The sequence below is a fragment of the Pteropus alecto genome, unplaced genomic scaffold (genome assembly GCF_000325575.1).
Source record: "Pteropus alecto unplaced genomic scaffold, ASM32557v1 scaffold155, whole genome shotgun sequence".
NCBI lineage: Eukaryota > Metazoa > Chordata > Mammalia > Chiroptera > Pteropodidae > Pteropus > Pteropus alecto.
Genome location: NW_006438113.1, coordinates 15262145 through 15285976, shown reverse-complemented (window position 1 = coordinate 15285976; position 23832 = coordinate 15262145). Strand labels below are relative to the sequence as shown.

The following is a 23832-nucleotide window of genomic DNA, read 5'->3' as shown; positions in this document are numbered from 1 at the left end:
TTCTATACTACTACTCCTGCCATTATTTTTGATGATTTTAATATCCAGGCAAAAAAGGTATCCAACACACTAGTCTCTCAGTTTCTTGACTTGCTTATTTTCAACATTTTGTCCTCCATCACAACTCAAACACCCATTCCTATGGTTACATTTACAACCAACCACAACCCTCCAAATCTCACCCATTCCTATGGTTTCATTTACAACCAACCACAACCCTCCAAATCTCGAGCATATCTGACCATCATTTCTTATTCTATAACCCACTCCTCCCAATACTTCAACTCTCACTACAACTCAACTCTACCTACAGCTACAATCCACTGACCACCACTTTTTTAAAAATTCTCTATTTATCCCCCAACAAAGTCTTCATACTTTCCTCCTTACAAAGCTTAAATTCCATGATCCATCAAAATAATCATATCCTTGACGTTTATTCCCTTCTGTATATACTCACTTGCTAAAATTCCAAACTGGTTAAAATCAACTGTCTGCCTCATCCTTACCTCTACCCAAGCAGCAAAATGTGACTAAAGGAAAAAAAACCACAACCAAGTTGACTGTCTCATTTTAAATCAATTTGAAATATAAGTTTCAAATGGGCCTCCAATGTTGCCAGTCTAATCCTATATTTACATGGTCAACTTATTTTTTCCACTCCCCAAAATGGTTATTTCACCACCTTTCCTTTCTCTTTGAACCTCCAACACCCTTCTCTCTATCATAACCCTTTAATTACCTTGCATCTTATTTCACTGTAGAGTAAAAATAATTCTAAGAGAACTTTCACAATCTTCCACCTCAAATTTATCAAGAGATTTGTACTTACATATTATACTTGCTTTCCTTCCTGATGTTATGGATCTATGTGTCTAACTAGTCAATCCTCCACTAGTGCACTAAATTCCATCCTTTTTTCACAACTTTAGAATCCTGCTCCTGCAAATGATATCTTCCTGCGTACTGATTTTCTACTTTCTGAGTAATCACAACAACATGTGAACATGCTTCAATTTCCCATGTAAAATAAAATATCCTTTACTGATGGAAAAAATATGTATTATTTCTTTTTAAAAATACTTATTTTAAAATACTTTAAGGCTCACAAGAAAGTACACAAATAATACAGAGTTCAAACGTACCCTTCACACAATTTTCCCCTGCTATGTGTATACTTATATTTACTTTAAAAGAGGATAAACCACAATATTCCTTTAAAAAAGACCATCTACATGAGGAGGGAGTAAACTGGGTAAAGGATGTAGAAAAAGAAGCTAGACTTCTTTTAGATATCTTATTTTGTAGATTTGACTTTTTTTTTTTTTTCAGTGTTTAACTTAAGGGACACTTTAGTCTTCTTTTTAAAGCAATCTAGTTTAAAAATGAGCTGAGGTTAGGAGAAAAGAACATGATACCTTCTAAAAGACAGACGGGCAGAAGGGCAGTGGGGTGCAGGGCGAGGACTCCTGTCAGATCTTCTCCATCTTAGAAATATATTTTATAATTATATACTTTATATAATTATAAAACTAAGCTGTATTTAAATACGCAATCCCTAAAAGTCAAAAGTTAATCTAAATGTGTGTCTACCTGGTGGTATAACAATACAAGGCATAATTTCAAGTGATATCAAAACACTGTTATTTGACTGTGTGTCTCTCCTGGGTTATACCTAAAGAACAAAAACAAAACGATTTTTTGAAAAACCATTTTCAGTTATCATAATGTTGGTGGAAATGTTGGTATTATTAGGCAGTAAATGTATAAGTCTGGAACATTTTATCAGAGCAAGTACACTAGGTAGCAAGGAAGCTACTGAAGAGTAGAGGTTGTGAGAAAAGGATTCAGATGCCAACTTGAAGAGCTCTCCGTGACAAAGATGAGATAATATGAACATCAATAAAGATAATAACTACAATGGACTGAAACACATCAAATATGTTTAAATCCATGAATAAAACCAAAAAACTAATTGTATACTAATAAACATATTCATTTTTTTTAAGAAAGTATCTAGAGAGAGAATCTTTTCGCATATGAACTATACTATTAGGGAACCAAAACAGTAGATACAGAGAAATCTGTAAAAGTATCTAAGCTACTTCATTTTTAATAAAATTAAAAATAAAATAAAGAATTAGAGTAGCACCATTTTGTAACTCCTAATAAATTAATGAGTCTAGGCACCAATCACCAATGACTACTAACATCATAAAGGCCAGTCTCCTGGAAGAATGAATAAATAATACATCAAGGTTTTTAGAACCAATAGTATATATTCTATTCAAATTTCTTTCAACTCAAGAGTTCTACAAACTAAACCATTCATTCATTTCACTTATCTCTAAATTGAGGGTCAGCAAACATTTGCTGTAAAGGAAGAGATGGCAAATATTTTAAGTTTTGTTGGCTACAGGGTCTCCGTCACAACTACTCAACTCTGCCTCTACAAAGCAGTCATGGAAATCAAATAAATGAGTGAGCATGACTTTATTTATAAAAACATGTGCTGGGAAGAATTTAGTTCATAGACTGTAGTTTGCTGAGCAGTTACCTCTGCCCTAAATGGTAAGGTAGAAAAATCAATAATTTCTAATAATAAATAAATTTTTCCCAGATGGAAAGTTAATCTGATAATTATTATTCAATCTTCAAATCTAAATCAGCAGAAGGAATTTGGTCAACATCATTTTCAGGCTGACCATTCCTTAATTTATTTTGCTAATTTGAAATGTGTGATAAGCATTAATATGTTTTGATAACTTTGAGTCTAAAGTTTATGATTTTTCAAACTGTATTAAATCTGATTTCTAAGTCAAATGTTTTAGGAATCCAGTAATAACTCTGATTTACTGAGTTAATTTGATACATATAGGTATACATACATAGGTCTATACATGGAAGTAATTTAGAAGGTTGAGCTTTTTACCTTATCAGAAAACCAAATGAGCCTGGAATCTTCATAATACCTAAACATGCCATATTTAGGATCCAATAATTCCCTCATGATGAGCAAGAAAAATTCTTTGCGTACTCCTCCTGCATCAACAGCATCTTCTCCAACAAATATAACCTGAAACAGCATAATGCATATATTGAATGTAAAGAAATAACAGTATATCCTGGAGAACCTATGTTATTCATTACAAATAAAGGCTTAGCAATAGTTTTAAATTTTTTAAAATATAATTGTTAATTTTCAAAGATACACTAAAAAATGGAAAAGACAAATATTTTTTAAATAAAAGTCCAAATTATATAATAGAAAATGTCAAAGTACCTTGAGCGGCTTTTTGTAGTCTATATTCTTTGTTTTCCTAAGGACTTCCATTGCATCTCCTACGATATTTTCTCTACGTACCACTAGAATTAAGCAGGGATTCACAGACTCAATCACTGGGAGAAAAAGAGAGGAGACATTCTGTCTGTGGGCCTGGTCAATAGCCATCTAGAAAACAAAAGATTAAAATTTTAATAGCTATGCTACAAAGAAGCTACTGTGACTAAGCCAGTCTCTACCTGTTAATTAGATATCCTATAATGTCTATAATAATTTCTACACTACTGAATTCATATAGAACCTCACACAGTACCTAGTAAAAGAACTTAATAAACTATATTTTGAGCATAAAGAGTATCCTTTTGAATTTTTTATATTAATGTAGCACTAAGGATACCATTAACTAAGCATGGAACTATAATACTGATAAATTTGAACACTGTTGTTTCTCAAAAAATAACTGGGATGGAGAATGAAGGAAAAAAGAAAAGAGTAGTAAAATAAACTTCTAAAGAAAATAAGGAACAGCCTAGCTAAGGAGGTTTTATAGAAATTCATCTGGTAGAGTGGTTACCATAAGTTCTCACTAAAGTAAGCATTTGCTTTTACTATTTAAAGCCTTTGTTCTTTTCCGATGGTTTTCCCTGTGTTCTTGTTCTAAATGGAATAATCTATATTAAATGTACCAAGTGAATGATTACCTTAAGGTTTTAACAAAGGCTACCAAAAAACTGGTTTATTAGCTGTTAGTATAGAACTGTACAAAAATATTTATTTCTTCTGTTGATGAAAATAGAAATAAGCACATCTCTAAAACTCCATTACCTATTATGTAAATCTATAGAGGGGTTTAAAATACCAAATGCATTTATTTTAAAGGAATGAAAATAGCTATCAATACTGGGGGCAGGTAATTTTTAAAAGCATTTTTAGAATATGAAGTGCCAAAGGTCTCTTCTCATTCTCTTCTTAGTCCTCAGCCTCTACAGTAATTCTATACCAAAGAAAGAAACTCAAAAACTTTTTTATTTACAGGTTCAAATGATAACGCGAAACTACTGTAGCCCTCCAAAGTCATAACGTAAACTAGTTTAAAAAAATCATTGTAAATCAAATAATGTTTAACATAAAACAAAGGGAGTATAGGGAGAAAAAGGAGGGAGGAAGAGGAAAATACTTTTTACTAAAACTTTCTTCAAGGAAATTTCATAATCCTCCTAACAAGTGATCAAATGCCTCCTACTTTAACATAATTTCACCTTCAGTCACTTCCATCTTTTACCAAGTATAATGAAACAAGATTTGAAAAACAACCAACATTTTCAAGTAGACTTCTAAAATTATTTGTAAAGATTGTATATTTCTGTAATGAAAGAGGCTTATACGATTTTTTAGATATAAAACAATTAAAGGTTATGTTATTCTATTTTCATTTAAATATATAAATGTAAGTAGCACTCATAACAATATATATGTAACATGTCACATACAACAGTCCTCTTTCTAGGTACCAAAGGTAGTTTGCACAAGAGACCACACAGGTACAAAATGTCCCCAAAGATTACAGATTATAAGCTAGTTTCGAATATTTACTTTTTAAAAAAAGCACAGAAATAATCCAAAAACCACTCTCAAATCAGACTGGTATTATATAACATTTTACCTGCATCTGTAAGACTGCATCCGTTTGTAAGAGAGTAGTTTTTGCTTGGGCGTCAAATACAAATGGATATGTGCAGATTGTAACAGGGATATCTGCCAACTGGAAATAAAAAATTAACTTATTAGTACAAATTGGTTTGTGATTATATTTCTTGTAGGTATCGTCACTTCTTGTAAAGCTGGTAACATTCTTGTTCACTGTGTGTCGTTCAGGAATTATAAATATAACATGTTGCTTATTTCCAAATACACCTGTCCTTTAATTTACATCGATTATCCATTCCAAGTGTTTTTTTTTTTTTTTAACGTGGAAGAAAACCGTATGAAGAGTCTCCAGTAAGAAAAAAAAATACTAAAGAAACAGGCCAATATAAGTCATAAAAATATTTATTTCACTTATTTTCACAAAAAAATACTAATGAAAATTCAGAAAAACCAAAATAAATTTTATTTGCTGTCGGAGTCTACACTGTAATCTAAAGCAATCAACCTTCTCTTTTTAATTGGCCCAAAGTCATTATGTCCATTGCTTGAAATATTTGGAAGTACTATTTCAGTTTCATTATTTATGTTTTTGGATGACCTTTTCAACCTCATCTTTTGCTAAGTTTTCATAAATTCTTCACTAATCACTGCAATATTTTTAAAAATCTTTTCCAAATTTTAAGGCTTGCTGGATGTTTGGATCACTATATAGTATTGCAGTTTTCAGTTTTGTGGCCAACTGAAAAGCTTTCTAAATATTTTCTGCAGTAAATGAAACTGGTTCAAGGTCACTGCCATATTCATCGACAGGATGGGCTTCAAATATTAAGTGAATCCATTACCAGTTAATTCATGATTAACCAGTAATTCGTTAATATCATCTACCTTTAAATTGTCAGAGCCAGGCAGTGAACACACACTACATATATAATTGTACACCTGAAACTTACTGGATTTTGCTAACCAATGTCACCATAATAAAAATAATGATAAAAATAAAAATAAAACATTGTCAGAGCTTTCTTCTTGAAATTTACTTAAAAAAATAATAATGCCAGTTAATCCCTCTTCAGTTGTTGGAACCATATTCCCTGGTACAACCACTTCTGGACATATTGTTTTCCAACAAGCATTTAAAGTTGATGGATTTCTATCACTCAAAGCTAAAGAAATATTCGGATACAACTTAAAATTGTGTATTTCTTCCTGGCTTCTGTAACTGTAAGTAATTCACTATTTTCAAACTTATTAAAAATATCATTAAAACTCCATTTAATATAATTAATCCTAAAGGTGGAAATAATGCCTTGATCTAAAGGTTGGATCAAGTAAGATGTATTTGATGGTAAATATACAACTTTTATATTTGGATGTTCTAAATTGTATGGATGACGAGGTGCATTATCTAAAAGTAAAAGTATTTTAAAAGGAAGACATTTTTCCTTCATATAATTTTCAGCTACTACAGCAAAGTTTTTGTAAAACCAATCCTGAAAAACATTAGTGGTCACCCATGCTTTTTAATTTGCCATCCGATGAACAGGAAGATCATTAATAATTGTGTGTTAGTAAGTATTAGTTCTTTGTATGTTGCTGAGTTAAGCTACTGGTTTTTAGAAAGAGTAATCTCCAATAATGGAAATGAAAAAGAAAGAACCATGTAAAATGAGACCATGTAAATGGAAACCGTGTATAAAAAGTCTGCATAAATGGCGTGGGGTGAGGGTGGGGGTGTGTATTCACCATATATATAAAAACACTCTTGTAAAAAAAAAAAGTGTAACAGCTTAACCTACAAAATAAGACTAGATTTGTTTTTGCTTTTTAAAATATTAATATTTGTGTGTGGGCTGGTGTGTGTATGTGTAAAACATGAATAACAAATACCAAAACATTCAGTAGCTATTTCTGGGCTGTGGGTTTACTGTATGTGTTTGCATGTGTGTACATATGTACGCTTTGTTTTATCTTCCAAAAGCTCTATAATGGACATAAATTACATCTGTTATAATAAAAAAGGAGTTACAAAGGGGAAAAAAAGATTGTTCATTTTTGGTTGCATGGGTTTTATTGCAAAATATTTTTATTTGGTTTAAGCAAATATATGCCTAAGTTCTTACTGGATAATACTCATAATGCTTTGTTGACATTCTTTTGCTGGTAAGAGGGTTTTACCTTCAATATGTACAAAATACAACATCTGAGAAGCACAATAAAGCAAACTGCAATAAAGCAAGGTATGCCTATATAGAATTTTTACTGATAATTAGATGATGCACTGGAATTACCCACTTCCCAATTTTAGGAGGGAATTATATAGTACTTGAGAGCCCACAAAATTGTAAATTACAAGTATCTTTTGCTTATTAACTCCCAAGTTTCAGTGAAGTAGACTGAAAATTTATTCTAAAATTGAGGACCCCCAGTTAAATACAGTATACAGTTCTCATATGTTAGGGCTACTCTAGCAAGTAAGGCCAATGATAAGCAATCTGCTTATTCATTCATTTAACAGATATTTACTGCATGCTATTAAGGTGCCAACATATGAGTCCAATAATCTAATCATTCAACATACAAACTAAGTACCACTAGTATAATAATGCTGTCAACCTTTTAAAGTTGGGAGAACTCATCTATTATTACGTCTATTGTATCACACATTAGTCACCTTATAGATAATTATTTATTCTAGCAACTAACACAGTGATTGCTAATTGTTTCAATGGTGCAGAGAAAAACAAAGAGCTATGAATTGCCAGTCACAGATTCTTGCAGTTGGAGGAGGATATATGTCTACCACCTACCAAACAAGGCATATTTTTGTTCCAGCCCTGACACAGAGTCTCTGCTACAAGGCTTTCAGTGAAAACTTAATACCCCATGAAATGACCCATTTTTTAAGTGCTTAGAGTTCTTTATATTAAGTCTGAATCTGCATTTCTATATGTCACTATGCACCATGTCATTTTGTACTTCAGTCTTCATTTTGCCCCTTCGGGGAAGTATATATGGTTTAAATATTTCAGGTCTTCATGCTCCCTCCTTAAGCTGTCTTTTTTCTATAATAAACACTCCCAGTTTTCCTGGCCATTTTGAAAAAAATATACGGTTTCCAGCTCTTCTTCATCCTAACTGCCTTCCTTTAAATGTATTTCAATTTGTCTAACTCTATCTTAATATGGCCACCAAAAACAAAATAATCTAATAGTGCCCAATCAGTATAGAATACAATGAGACTATTAACTCTTACATAGTATATGTACATATAAGACAACATGCTGAGTTATATTAATCTTACAGTAAATTATCATTCTTCACTGTTTTTCATATGACAATTTTTACCTCCATCTTGTTTTGTGTCACTAACTAGCTATTAAATGGCAGAAAGTCATTTTACTACTTTGAAACTCCAAAAGACTGAGATGATTTCTAAAGCCCCTTTGTCTCCAAAACTCTATTTCATAATTTTATGTGCTACTTCATTTGAGGATGAAGAGGCAAACAATGTTAGGCCTATAATTTAAAGCTAACTCTAAGTGCTTCATTGGTTCAAGAGCTGGAAAAAAAGCAAAGCAAAGCAAAACAACAAGACTTAGTCCATCACAGAAGTATAAAAGTATTATAAAATTTCTAAGTGTTAAAAGGTGATTTAGCATTTTTGATTATGTAAACTAAAGTGCTAGAACTTTATATATTAAAATAGTACATTAGACAAAGTAAGGAAGATGATCATACTGAAAGTGTCTAATTTTATGACCGTTTCAAGTATCAATTATTAGTTTAAAAACTGAAGATAATTTACTTCTCTAATATATTATCTGGCTTATTGCATAGGCAATTGTCAAATTTTAAAAGTCTGCTTTTTTATATTCTGAGGACACATTAAATTTTATGCTGAAAAGACTAGGAACACATATTGTTGAAAGGTATCAAAGGGAGAATGTTAAAATAGAAGTTTGAATTTTCTTGATAAAATTAATCTGAAATGATACACAGGACAATTTCTATACATTCATTTTATAATTATAATTATACATATATATATATTTATGTATGTATGTTTTAAGGTCACATGAAATGAGGAAATTTTGGCTTTCCTATCACTTAAGACAAAACAGTATATTTTACTCTGAACATGAGACTTTATTACACCAAACTTACCTCAGTTAATCCATGGTTGACATCCTAAGACAGCAGTGCAGAATGTAATAATGAGGAAAGAGCAATGTTAGTGTCCAAATTTAACTATTTCTATTCAAAGTAGCATTTCATATATTTTTGCTACAGCAGAATACTGAATTAATGAAGGAGACCAAAACATATCTTCAAAATGTGCACTTTTCCACATGCACCTTATTTATCTATAAATGTCAGACCTCTGTTTCAGGTACCTGTGATCATAAAATATTTGAGGTTTGAACATAATGAAATTTGGTTTCAGTAACTAAGCACTCCACTTGCAGAATTTAGGTAGAATAGGAAAATTAATTCTAGCCTAACTTGGTCTTGAAGAAATATTTTTATGGCTCAGTTTCTCCACCTGGAAAAATGAGAAAATATTCCTCAAACTTTGACATCTTAACAAAAATGTTTGAAAAGTGTTTAGTAGATTAAAATGCTATATGGAAACAAAGTAAGAAAAATAAGCCATTTGTTTTTTATTTTTCAAATAACCAGTAAAATATAAAGTATCTTATATTAAGAGTTCTCAAACATCAAATTAGCTTAAAATACAAAGTAGAGGACAGGACACAGGCTGGTAAATAGACAGAAGAAATGAAGAGAGAAAGGTATGAAGGAAATAATGTAAACTGTAATGAAAACTTACCACTTCATTGAACAGAAATGTACACTTTCTTACAGAAAGCATCCACATATGATCAGGGTAGATTCATATAAAATGAAAGAATCTCCAAAAATATGTTACTAAATTTGCAGGTGCTACCTTGTATAGTAAGGAATTATTCTTACCCCAAGAGAGGTCTGACTTTGTCCTTAGCTACTGGGAGGTGATGTACAGATGTTTGGAACATTACTCCTGAATGTCACTCCTGTCACTTCATGTGCCTGGGGGCTCTGAGCCACATAATTTTAAGTTCTGCCTTCAGAAGGGCTGGAGACTAAAGGTCAGCCACATGGGCAATACGTGATTGAGCCTCAATAAAAGGTCTGGGCACCAAAGCTCTGGTGTGCTTCCTTGGTTGGCACTATTTTGTATTATCAAACATGAATGCTGGAACAAAAAAACCTGCTCATGTCTCTACAGGGAAAGGAAAACAGAAGCTCTGCCTTTGGTACCTTTCCCGACTTTACCCTATGTACTTCTTCCCTTGGATGATTTCAATCTGTATCCTTTCCCTGTAACAAACTGTAAATGTTAGTAAAATGGTACTCAGTGACTTCTGTGAAGACTTGTAGCAAATTACTGAACCTGAGGATGGTTTGGGGAACCCCTCAAACTTGTAATTGGTATCAAAAGTGAGGGCGGTCTGTGGATTGTTCCTTCTAACTTTGTAGTTGGCTAAATTTTCACATGCCTTGAGGGGTATCATTGGAGGCTTTAAGATCTTAGCAAAAAGACTTAGGGTTCTCTCACTACATTGTGCTTAATAAAGCCAAAGCAGTAAAATCATAAGCAAAATATGGATGTATACAATTCCTATTTTGAGAAAGGTAATTATTGATAACAGTGTCTTTCAAAATATTCAGAGTACGGAGAGAAAAAAATGGCGTAGATGACAAAGGCTCTGTTCATCCCTCTGGTGACCAAATCAAAATTGTGCTGGAAACAAGGAGCAGCAGCGAGGGAAAATCACCTGGGATCTAGATGAATAAGCCATAAAACTACAGAGAAATCCAAGAAATCACCTTGGCAATGACAGAAGGTAGGATGGGACAAGAATGTGGGTCTGCTAGGTCCTGAGCGGCTGAGACCAAGGCTGTGGCAGCAGCAGACGCCTCTTAAAGGGGCCGCATCTGCAAACGGATTTTCGCGGTGATGGACCTGCTCACTCTGAGTACCAGTGTCCATTCGGCTGCACGCAGCGGGCACAAGGGACTTACAAGGAGATATTGTTGGAGTAAGGGCCGAGGTGAGACTCAGAAGTGCCGGCGGTATCCATTGTTCTCTGTTGAGCCCTTCTCCCTATCAGTGCGTCGGACACAACGCCACCATAGCTGTGACCTCATCAAACTGGATAACAGAAGTTGCTCCCCACAGAGTATTCCCTGAAACTTCGCCTCCCCCAACTCGGGCCGCACTCAAGCCACACTCAGGTATATCCTCAGCGAATCAGGTGCTCCTTGCTGAGCAGCGCCTAGACTCACACTGGAGGCAGCTGGCCTTGGCTTCTGGTGTGGCCCTTTTGAGGCAGCTATAAGCACAGCATCTGTGGATTGCTTGCTAAATCTTAACAGGTGGCCCCGGAGGGGCAGAGGCTTGGGCTAAATTTGGCCTGCAGCTGAACTTCTCTCAGGACTGTGCCACTGGACACCTACTTCACAAATCCACACTAATAAGACCGGTAGAGTTAGGAGCTTTGCTTAGTACATAGAAACAGACACCGAAAGGCAGCCAAAATGGGAAGACAAAGAAGCAGAAACCATATGAGAGAACAGAACAGAGATCCAAATATAATGGAGTCAAGTAATCTAAGAGATGTAGAGTTCAAAACACTGGTAATAAAGATGCTCAATGAACTTTTGAGAAGTGTAGATAAATTTAGTGAGAACTTCAACAAAGAGATAAAAAATATAAAAATGAAGATGGAGATTATAAAAGAGAACCAGTCTGAAATGAAGAACACATTATCTGAGATGAGTAGTATATTAAATGGAATAAACAAAGTGAGTAAAGAGGATCATATGCCCTATCTAGAGGACAGGAAAGCCAATAAAGACACTCAAACAGAATGGCAAGAAAAAAGATGCCAAGACTATAAAGATGATTTAAGGAGGATGTGGGACACACACTATTAAGGCTCCAAATATTTGTCTGATCGGCGTTAAGTGAAGAAACTCAAGATGTTGAACAGCTGTTTGAAGAAATAATGATGGAAAACTTCTCTAACCTGGTGAAGGAAATGGACATAAAACGCCAGGAAGCTCAGAGGATTCCAAAAATCAGGGATCCAAAGAGGCCCACACCAAGACACATCATAATTAAAATGCCAAAGGTTAAATACAAAGAGAAAGTTTTAAAAGCAGCTAGAGAAAAACAAATAATCACATACAAGGGAACACCCATAAGACTGGCAGCTCATTTCTCAAGAGGGGCTATGCAGGACAGAAGGGCTTGGCAAAAGATATTCGACAGGATGAAGACCCAGGATCTACAACCAAGAATAATGTATCCTGCAAAGCTATCATTTAGAGTTGAAGGACAGATAAAGAGCTTCCCAGACAAAAATAAGCTAAAGAAATTTATCACCACCAAGCCAGTATTACATGAAATGTTGGAAGGACTTCTTTAGGAAGAAAAAACATGTATCAAAAACAGGAATAGAGAATGGTAACAACTACATTCCTATCAATAAGTACCTTAAATGGAAAAGAATTAAGTGCTCCAACCAATGGACGGAGAGGCTGAAATGATAAGAAAATAAGACCTCTACATATGAAAAGGGAATGGAAAAAGATATTGCTGTGATGAACCTAGAAGGTATTTAAGTCAGATAAACACTATATGATTTCACTTATATGTGGAATTTAAGAAATAAAAAGAACAAACTAATAAAAAAAAATTCATAGTACTAAGTTATCACTACATAAGTGCCTCTACTGGTAGGGTTAAGGAGAACATATCTACAAGTTCTGCAGAAAAAGCCTTTTAGATTACACTGTTTAATTTGAAAGCAATTTAACAGGATTATTTAAAATCCCTTTACAGTTATCTTATGGGACACTTTTAATGTGATATTACTACTAAAAAATTTGAATAAACAAAGGAAAACCTTTCAATATTTTCTGATTATCTATGGCCTGCGGATAACTATACTTGATACCAAGAGAGTTATATCACGGGAGATATATTTTATTCTTAAATAATGAAACATTAATATGTATGCAGTTATTTTTATTGCTATATAAAAATAGAGGTGTTATGTATATCATTATGCATTGGAGAAGTCAGTAAGATTATTTTGGAATTTATATTGTGATGAAACCATACTAAAACGTAAGTTTTATTATAAAGAGAGATGTGAACTGAAAAGAATATGAAAAACAATGGGGCACCATAAAACTTGAGAAGGGAGACCATAAACCATAAGAGAGGTATCAAGCAAAATGATTTATCTAAGAGAGGGCCATCAAAGGGGCAACCATATTAATATCATTATCAGAAATTTCAATTTAAGGGTTAAGTATCTTAGACAAAAACTCAAACATTTTTTAAAAAGTTAATGCTTAAAAAAGTGAGGATGAACTCTTCTGGGAAATATTAGAGTTGTGAGGTAGGTGTTCTATCAGTTGCAAATCTAATTCAGTCATAGTAGTATTTCCAAGGGAAAGTTAGAAGGAAAACAAAGTGGTTTGAGGGGTGGGGACAGAATATTACAAAACATGTGAGGTCAAGTGAAGGTCTAAAAAGTCAACATATTCAATGTATGACATACTATTGGCTCCAAATCCACATATTCAAGCACTAACTTTTTGCATGTCTAATTTTAGTTATTCAGTGTCCTGGAGTCTACAGTGAGAAAGGCCTGAAGAATGTTCAAAAGTCAGGGTCTCATGGTCTAAAGCAGGCTTCACCAAGCCTGCTTTTAACATCAATGGTTAATGATGTTTCAGTTGGTTATAGACAAAGATGCAGCTCCTTGGCAAATTTTAGATTCAACTAAATACCTGTAGGAAAACACTATATCACAGCTGGTGTCATCTTGATTTAAGGGCATAATGAGATTACTCTGAGAAGGTTCAAAGAGAGGATACTGAAGTTATTGAAGTAATTCATAAAAATACAAAAGTTTGGTGGCTAAATAGAAATAAAATAATACTTCTAAAATATGAAGAAAATGGAAAATACACAAATAAAATTTAGTAATCCAATGCCTAAGGAATTAGTCTATAAAATACTGATGCCATTAAAAATGACAAGGGAGTTTTAAAAAGGATAAACTTTTCTGGGAAGGGAACACAAATGTACTTAATTTCTTCATTTCATTAAATGATGATGACACAAAAATGGGAAGTTATGTATTGACATATCTTCTCAAAGCTTTAATACCTTCCCCAGCATTTATATCATACTATCTTCCTAGGCTGCTGGTGAACATGTCATGTTGCTAGCTCAGTATTGTCTATAGTTAAAGTACAACAACTTGATGCTACAGAACAAATATAATGATGATTTATATACATAGCACAATTCATCTTGAATAAGACTTATGACTTAAAACTATATATAAAACAATATCAAAGACTGTAAAAAATTTCACCAACTTATCAAATATCTTTATTTACCTACTTATATATGACAAGTTTTACATAGGTATACATAGTTCTTGAAATAAATATACATTTTTAAAAAATGCTTTATCTTATAGTAATTCAAATAGGCATAGACCAGTACAGAACTTTCTATACTTTATTCTAAGTCAAATTTTACTGGATATTTTTAGGTGATATGTTTAGTAACTTAAAGTATAAGAAAAGAAAAAAGGGCAAAGAGTTTAGTAATAACCACTACGTTATTTTTATAAACAATTTAAGAGCAAAGTTAGAGGAGGGTAAGGAAGTGTACAACTGAGAACAGTACCCAGAAAGTAGAGAAAAATCATCAAATAGCAGAAGATAGGAAGAGAGAGAGAACCCATGTGCTCTTTTATTTTGTCAAGAGATTATTGTAAAGGGAGAAAAACAGATTAAAAAGCAAAAGGAATCCAACTGAAAAAGTTTCATATACCAAGATCAGAATCTTGAAAAACAAGCGAACAAAACAGAAATGCTTATACAGTAACCGGCAAGAGGAGAGGATCAAGCCCAAACTTTATGAAATCATATAAAGAGAAAAGAGGTGAAAAATGATGGGAAAGTGGATGAGGTGAAGTTAGAAGTCTCAGCAGTACAAAAGAATATTACAAGGAAAGTAAAGAATTTCACAGAATTAGTTTTTAATGGGTAGGGATCAGGGAGGTATATACCTGATATATTCTTAAAATCCTTGACTGGGAAAAAAAGTAAATAGAGAAAAAAAGTCTCAACAAATTATGACAAAGACAAATGTAATAAAGATAAAACAATTTCCTCATAGTGTTTAGAACAAGGTAAAGTGATATATAAAATTTATATTACACATATACATATGCACACATAACATTTAAAGACATATACATACTTCTTATAATTCATAGTAATTATGTTCTATTAAAGAATTTTTTAAAACTTTCACATTGAAGCAATGGAATTATTTCAAGTTCATAACTCTTGTTTAATAATGGTATACCTTTGTATGTGTACATGTACACATACAAGTATGTTTGTATATACATATATCTGTGTATACAAATACATATACACATATCTGTATCATCACAAAATAGCATGTGAGTACCTTCAGGATAGATTCTTTAAAGCTCTACTTACGGGGTCAACATAATGTTCAATTCAGTAATAAGACTAGTAATACAAGTATGAATTTTATTAAAATGCTCCAGGAAAAAAAGTCTTTAGAGTTATATGTAAATGTGAAATGTGAAAATGCTTTGAAAGAAGCTCTGTAAAGTTAAATGTCATAATATAAATTAATGAACTATTTAAGCGTTGCACAGTCAAAGACATTCAAAGTAAATCGCCTGCTTTCTATTGCCAGAGATAGATCAGAAGAAGACAAATCATGAGTTCTGGATTCTGATTTCTAAGATATGATATTAAACCTGCTAAACAAATTAATAAGGAATAACCTTCCACTGACATAACCACATAATCAATATTACTTTGTCTATAAATAAAGGAAAAGCATGTGGTTGAAAGAGTAGAGTAATAGACAGCAATTCTCAAGTATAGCAACTATATAACAGATCTGGAGAGAATGAGAAGCAAAGAAAAGCCAAGAAATAGGAAGGTAGCCCTCTACTGCCTCCCTTTACCAGAAAACAGAACTGAAATAGCTCCTTAGGAAATTCAACGTGATATCACCACAGCTATATACCAAGAGGAGTTTGGATAAAGGCCTGCCAAATACCAAACTTTTAAAAAAGCAAACATTCAAACCACAGCTTCTCCATGCAGCGCAAAATTATTGCTAACTAAAAAATCCTATTAGACTGATATTTCTCTTAACTTGCTATAAAACAAGTAGTTTATATCTAGTTTATGTAGTAGATATAAATTCAGATGTCAAAGGACATCTAATCTAATTCACAGCAATCCAGGAGGAAATGACTCTCTAGGATGTTTCTAAAACTTGCTTGCAGATCCTTGGAGATAAATTCTTATCTCTAAGTTCTGGGAAAATTTTGAATTTTAGGTTTTTATGTCAAAAACTTTTTTAATTCATTAAAAAAATCTAAAATTAGAACAATACATTTCTAATCCCAGTATTACCAGGAAACTCCAAGAGTTGCAATGGTTATGATTATAAACAAACTGGCAACAAATGAGATCATTATGACTAGGACTTTATACATAAGTGATGTGTTTGATGAGTGAAGGCCAAATGAGTATCACATCTCATCCTAAAAGCAAGTGTTTCATTTTAATTCAAATAGAGAAAGGCAGCAAAAGAACAAAGCAATCAGAATAGAGGTTACTGCCAGACTTAAAGTCTGTGTCAAGACAGCCAACAATAACCACCACCATTTTACTAAGCCACTATGCCCCAGGAACTTCCCCAAGCACTTTATATGGATCATATCAATTGACCTTCTCAATAACTATAAAAGATAGGTACTAATATCTCTAATTTACAGAAAAAGAATTGAGTAATTTCCCCCAAGGCATAGAATAAGTAAATGCTGAGGTGGGATTTGAACCGAGGAGCTCTTATATCACACTGCTTTCTTATCATATTTTGAGCTGAGATTCCTGGTCATAAAATAATCATTATCCACACTAAATATTAACTTGATTTTTATACTTGTAGTGTTATATATAACTTATAAATTTGTTTATGGTTTTAAAGTTCTTATAAAAGCTAAACAGCAGGAGTTTAGAACTAGTTTAGTGTTTATGTGTATTTCAAAGATAATCATAAATAATGTAAGTGAACACTGGGCTTCTTAAGAAATTGTTTTATTTTTAAAAGGGTTCCATCTATCACTCCACTTTCAAAAACACTGCTCAAAGACCTAGGGTACCCTAGGTGGTGTTATCAGGGTTTATATGCAAAGTCTTGAGATAAACAAAGTTCATGTACTGAAGCATTAATTTTCTTCAATGGTAAATAATTTAAATCTCTTTTTTATTGCAATAAATATTACGTCCAAAATTTGTGTTCATTCAAAGATAAAATATGAGACTTCAAACAAGTCTTGCCAAGGGAAGGTTAATAACCTCAAGAAGTAGGATTTTTCTTCTGCTCTGGACAAAGAGTTTGAAAGCCTGGCCTAGATGAGAGATTTAGTTTAAATAGGGAAGGAAAAAGGAAATATTTATTCAAAACTTTCACAAGGCCGACTATTTTTCTTTCTTGAAAAACTGCTGTCTCTTGACTCTAGCTAACACTCCACTATTTTTACTTTTTTCACTTCAACACAGACCTTCTTCAAAGTACTACCTATGGTTAGCGTTTCCTATTCCTTACCTCCAAATTTCTCTTAAGCATGCCTTACTCTCCAATGACATTATCAAGGTTGCCAATAACCTTCATGTAACCAAATTCATTGCTCGATTCTATGGTTTTATCCTACTTCTCAACAGCATTCAACAGTCTCCCTCCTTCACTTTTTAGTTTCCACAACTCTCTCCTAGTTTTCCTCTTACCTTACCCTTACCTTGATCTCCTATGTTAGTTTCTCTCCTTTCCTCATTCCATATCTAATCCATCAGCAATTCTTGTCCCTTTTACTGCCAAGAGGTATTCCAAGTCCATTTCCCTCTTCCATCTATACAACCACCTTCCTAGTCAAACCAATCAATTTATATTCCCTAAATCTACTAAAACAGTCTTAACCAGTTTCTCTCTTTCATTTTTTCTCTGGTCCCTTCACTCAATTCTCCACTGAGTCAACACAGTGATAATTAAAAAATATAAAGCACATTGTCTTCCCCGCTGCTTACCACCTCCAATGGCTAAACATTTCAGATAAAATCCAAGCTCCTAATCTACATTTACAAAACCTCCATGATCTGGCATATGCCCATTTCTCTGATCTTTTCCCAGAACTCTCCCCACTCCATACTTTATCCATACTAGCCTCTTTCTATACTTGAAACATATCAAGCTTGTTCTCATCCAAGGTCTTTTACTAGATGTTCATTTTTCATAAAATTCTCTCTGCTCTGATCTTACATGACTGCTTCTTGTCATTTCGATTGCAGCTAATACTTCATCAGACAAGACTTTTCTGATTACTCAATTGTATGAAACCACAGTCTTTCTTACATTCTGTCAATTCTCTATATAGTGCTTTATTTGATTACTATTTATCTTGACCATCAGATTACAAGTTCCATTAAACAGGGAACTCATCTGTCTGGTTCATCACTGTATTTCCAGTACCTAAAAAAAGTGCCTGTACATAGGGGATTCTCAATAAATATTTGTTGAATGAGCAAATGAGCAGGACCTAAAGCTATAGGATGGCTATAAACTTGACCTCGTTTCACAGTGATTCGGGGTGGGGGATTGGGGAGGAAATCGAGTCTCTCCCAATCCAACCCAAATACCTAGGGAAGGAAGCAAAAGATAATCTAGAAGTGAGCTGATTTCTATAGGTGAGAGAATCCTAAAAATAGCATGCATTAACAACAATGACATTCGAAAACCAGTGTACTTTTTTAGTGCCTACTAGACATATTCCAGACACTATCAGACGCTGGTGAATGAACTGACAGAGTGCCTATCCATAGGAGCTTGCAGCTGGTGTCTAGCAATCAATGAAAGGCTACTCACTCTTATACAACGGCTATATATTATTGCTTAAATTATCTGCTTCAGGGTTGGAAAAGTTGGCCTCAAGTATACTAAAATGGTTATTAGCAAATAAGAGTATTAAACATGACTGTTTTATTATCTAGTTGCTTAACCATTTCTATATTAAAATTTTACATGTCTAATTCAAGTTTTATAGGACTATGCTATTATTTTAATGAAACATTGTCCAGTTATTAGAGACTTAGCCACATGGAAAGATGTGCACACATGGATGTACATCAAAAATCTGATATAAAATCGAACGCATAAAGGGGGGAAAAATCAAAAATAGAATCAATGGTCCTAGGGCTTTCTTCTGGTAGTTCTGAGACACTGATCACACAATAGTAATACATTCATAGAGTTCTAGTATCAGGGACTCCAATATTCTCAACATTAGAGAATTAAAGAGGCAACCACGAGGAAAACAAATGAGTTATAAATCCATGTCATACCTGCATTTCTCTTTAAAAAAGTGTAATCTATCTCTTTGGTATGGCTTTGGTACAAGAGTGGAATGCTGATTTACAAATACTGCATAGTATGTAGCTGCTCCTTTGCAATGTATTTTTATTTCAAAAATAAGCTCTGAATTAAAGCTCTGAAAAAACTCTGGTGTTTCAAAAATAAGCAATTGTTTCTTTTGTATTAGGATAAATGATACATAAAAATGAAATTATAAAATGCAATAGGAAACATACCATTCCATAAGCCTGCTGTTGGACCCAGTTGATATAATCATTCCTTATGTCGATCAATTCTTGTACTTCATGTATGTAAAATTTATCATACTGTATAATCTGTCCAGTTTTCTCATTTACCTACAAAAAAAAGTGTAATTAATATTAACTAGTATCTAAAACAGAGACTGAAAAATGTTTTAATAGGAAAAGGCTTGAGATTTCTTAGCTAATTTTCTCTTCCTATAAAAAATAATTTACTGGGTGCCCACTATATGCAAAATTTAGTTAAACGCTATGAGAAACACAAAAATTTATAAGATGTGATATATGCATTATCTCAAAATCCAGCAAAAAAAAAAATTATGTAACCACCACACCATATGAGATATGTGCCATTAAAATGTGTATAGTATAGACTAGAAACTATAAGGACTTCTGGTTGGAGAATGGGACTCAACAATAAGAAGAGCTAATGCTAAGTGTCATTCTGTATTGGCCTCTGATTAGAATAAAAAGGTGACATTTGGATAGAATGTGAAAAATGAAAAGAATGCAAATTACCACCCTAGAAATTGCTTACTAATTACAAAGGGAAAAACCTTTACAGTGGAGAAAACCACCTTAAGTAATTGATCAAACCTAATCACCACCAATATTGGGTTAATCCAATATTACTATCTTGCTGGTATAATGCAAGAAGTAGTACAGACATCATTTATGAAGCAGAGAAATGTTTACCCTGAATCTAATCAAGTCTCTTGATCTGAATTTCAATTTACAGGAAATACAAAGGATCGAAGAACAAGTTAAACATCACCCTAAGGAAACAATCAGATAAATATACTGACTGTAGGACTTCTAGAAGAAGATTAGCCAGGAGTCTCCAAAAAGTCAAGGTACATCTTAATAAATACATTTAAAAAAATCCAGAGTAGAAAAAATATGTTCTCTGACCACAATGGAATTAAACTAAAAGTCAGTGACAAAAAGATAATTGGAAAACTCTAGAACACTGGCAATTAAACACTTTCTAAATTACCCCAAATTTTCCTTGAATCCATCAAAGCACTAACATCAAAAGATAACCAAGTAGCATGAATCCCAAAGATTGAAAGATACTTCAAAAGAGAAACAAGATGCCAAAAAAAGAGTCACCTATGGTAGAGCAAAAGGAAGATATCACTGTCATATAAGCAGGAAAGAAGAAAGCTAAAATTATAAGAAACTGCTTAAGGCTGATGACTGGACAACTTGACAGTATAAAACCCCTGGAAGCCTCGGACAGTTTACACTCCTCATAGACTCTTCCACAGACCTCCACTGGTTGCCTATGAGGACACTGATGAATCTCCAGGAACTTTTCATAAAAAAGCAATTTTTGAAATATTTATTATTTAAATTGTGTTTTACCATATACATTTAACCTAAGGAAGGTTGAGTATCTTTTCTGATGTGACAACTTTTCCATACAACTCGTAATAGTAACACTTCAAGTAAACTAATTATTTCTAGCATCTCCTCTTGTAAGTTTAAAGAATAAATCTTTGTTATTTATTATCCAAGGCCTCCGTGAGAAATCTCAAAGATATTTTCACTAAAAGATATTTCACATAAAATACATCTTGGAAGTTTTATTTTCCTGTATTTAGGATCTGATCTGGAAATTGTCTGCTGCCACTGTGAGAAAAGAAAAGGCCCACCAACCTGCCCAGATCCTTCTCTCATATAGAGAAGCAAAAACCTTCTCTCATATAGACAGCAAAAGCCTTAAGCCACTGAGAAAAGGAAAGCATATTCCATGTCTTGTTATTGGAGGAGAGAAAAACCCTCAGAGGGTTTTTCTGAGAGGAAGGCATACAACAGCAGTCCAGAACCCAGATTCTTATGTCAGTAGGACTAGAGTCCCATCCTCAAGGTTCAGGCACACGATTTGAGACTGAGACTATAGCACAACAAAGAACATTTCTGCCCTCTCTGCTCTACCAATCTTGAAAGCACTGGGTAACAAGCAATGCCAGTTTATCACTGAGAAGGGACAAAAATGAGGAGAGAAACTCCTCTAAGGAACAGGTATGCAGATGTTGGAGAAAACAGGGGCTTTATGAAAATATTTTGAACTTAACGAAAACAAAAACACATAAAAATCTGTGGAATGCTGGTAAAGCAGAACATAAAAGGCAATTTAAAGTATTAAATGATCATGTTAGGAAAAAAGTTCTAAAACCAATTGATCTAAGTAAGACTCTGCTTTAAGAGCCTAGAAAAAAGATCAAATTAAGGACAAATCAAGAAGAGGGAAGGAAATAAAGTACAAAAACTGATGAAAGAGAAAACTGAAAAACGAGAGGAAAAATATCAATGAAAACAAACGATTTTATGAAAAGATCAATAAAACTCAAAAGCCTCTATCTATCTAGACAGATTGAACAACAAAAAAAAAGACACAAATTACCACCACCAGGAACGAAAGAGAGAACATCACCACATATATATATATATATATATATTACTAAAATTGACTCAAGAAGAAACAGAAATCATAAGTCACACTCTATTTTTAAAATTTAAGATGAAATTTTAAAATTTTCCTCCAAAAAACTCCAGGCCAATATAGTTTCAGCAATTAATTCTATCAAATATTTAAGGAAGAAATAATACGAATCTTAAAACAAACTCAGAAAAAAGAGAAAGCAGGATCATTTCTTAATTCATTTTATGAAACTAGAATAACCTTGATTCTAAAAGCACAACATGAGAAACACAAATTATCAGATCAACATCCCTTATGAACACAGACAATAAAACACTCAACAAAATATTAGCAAATTAAATCCAATAGTATATATAAAGTATAATATATAATGCCCAAGTGTAGTTTAGCCCAGGAAGGCAAGGTTGGTGTAATATTCCAATATCAATGAATTTTACCATACTTCAGGAAAAAAAATCAGAAAGGAAAGTCTTCTGTTCATTTCAACAGATGCAGAAAAAAGCATCTAACAAAGTCAACACCTCTTCATAATAAACACTTTCAGCAAACCAGGAAGAGATGGAAACTTCTACAAAAAGTTAAAGATCGCCTTTAAAAAAAACTCTATAATATCATACTTATAGGTAAAATAGTGAATGCTTTCTTTCTAAGATTAGGAACTAGGCAAGGATACCCACTGAAACCATTTATATTCAACGTTGTACTGAAGTCTTAGCCAATAAAATAAGGCAAAAGATAACATAATTGTGTACATAAAATATCCAAATGAATCTATGAAAATTACTGGAACTAATAAATAAATTTATCAAAGTCACAGAGTATAAGGTCAACAAACAAAACTCAACAGAATTTCTTCATACTAGCAACAAATAACTGCAAGATAAAATTTTTAAATTATTTATAATAGCATCAAAAACAAAATATTTAGGAATTTAACAAAGGATTTGCAAGACCTCTGAAAACTACAAAATACTGTTGAGAGAAAATAAAGGACCTAAATAGATATACTAACTACATCACAAATTGGAAAAGAAACTAACAAGACTCAACAAATGCAAAAATGAAATCTGAACTCTAGTTTTAAAAAAGCAGTAATGTAAAAATCATTTTTGGTATAGCAAAGGAAATTTAAATATGTCTGGATAGATATTGATGGAATTATAGTTAATTTAAGAAAAATAACATTATTGATATTATGTACAAAAATCCTCAAGATGACGAATGATGAGGTATAAAAGGGCATTTTACTTTCAAATGATATAAGAAAAAAGCATACAGTATACATACATATGTGACAACATGTTAACAACGGCTGAATCTAGAATGGAGGATAGATAGGTGTGTATTTTGTTAGTATTTCACTGTTTCTGCTTATATGATAATGTTCAAAATAAAAAAGAGTTAAGTGAATAGAAAAGATTTCAAAAACAAGGTTTGAAAAACATTCAAGTCAGAGAGAATAGCATGAGCTAAAAGGAGACAAAATTTGTATACACCTGCCCCAGCTAAACCTCTGATCCAAAGAGAATGAGAGGCACACGGAGCAGACCTAGACCCAAAATACATCTTGGAACTAAGCCCAACTAAACCTTGTCTAGGTCAGCCATCCTTATGCCAACTTTCAGGCTAAAGTAGGGCCCAGCAGGAA

The 23832-nt window shown here is 33.0% G+C and overlaps 1 protein-coding gene across 10 annotated transcripts in view; it reads right to left on the bottom strand.

Annotated features, from left to right (window-relative positions):
* Nucleotides 1-23832, bottom strand: part of HERC4 (HECT and RLD domain containing E3 ubiquitin protein ligase 4) — a 122166-nt gene that overhangs the window by 22074 nt on the left and 76260 nt on the right. For 7 of the 10 annotated variants that reach the window (XM_025049384.1, XM_025049385.1, XM_025049383.1 and 4 more), the window contains 5 exons: nucleotides 19712-19831; nucleotides 9095-9118; nucleotides 4947-5045; nucleotides 3284-3451; nucleotides 2933-3076 (listed from right to left, as the gene is read on the bottom strand). In XM_025049384.1, the coding sequence (XP_024905152.1) occupies nucleotides 2933-3076; nucleotides 3284-3451; nucleotides 4947-5045; nucleotides 9095-9118; nucleotides 19712-19831 (555 nt within the window). The remainder of the gene's footprint in view (nucleotides 1-2932; nucleotides 3077-3283; nucleotides 3452-4946; nucleotides 5046-9094; nucleotides 9119-19711; nucleotides 19832-23832) is intronic. The other 3 variants (XM_025049387.1, XM_025049390.1, XM_006915584.3) reach the window with 1 other exon arrangement.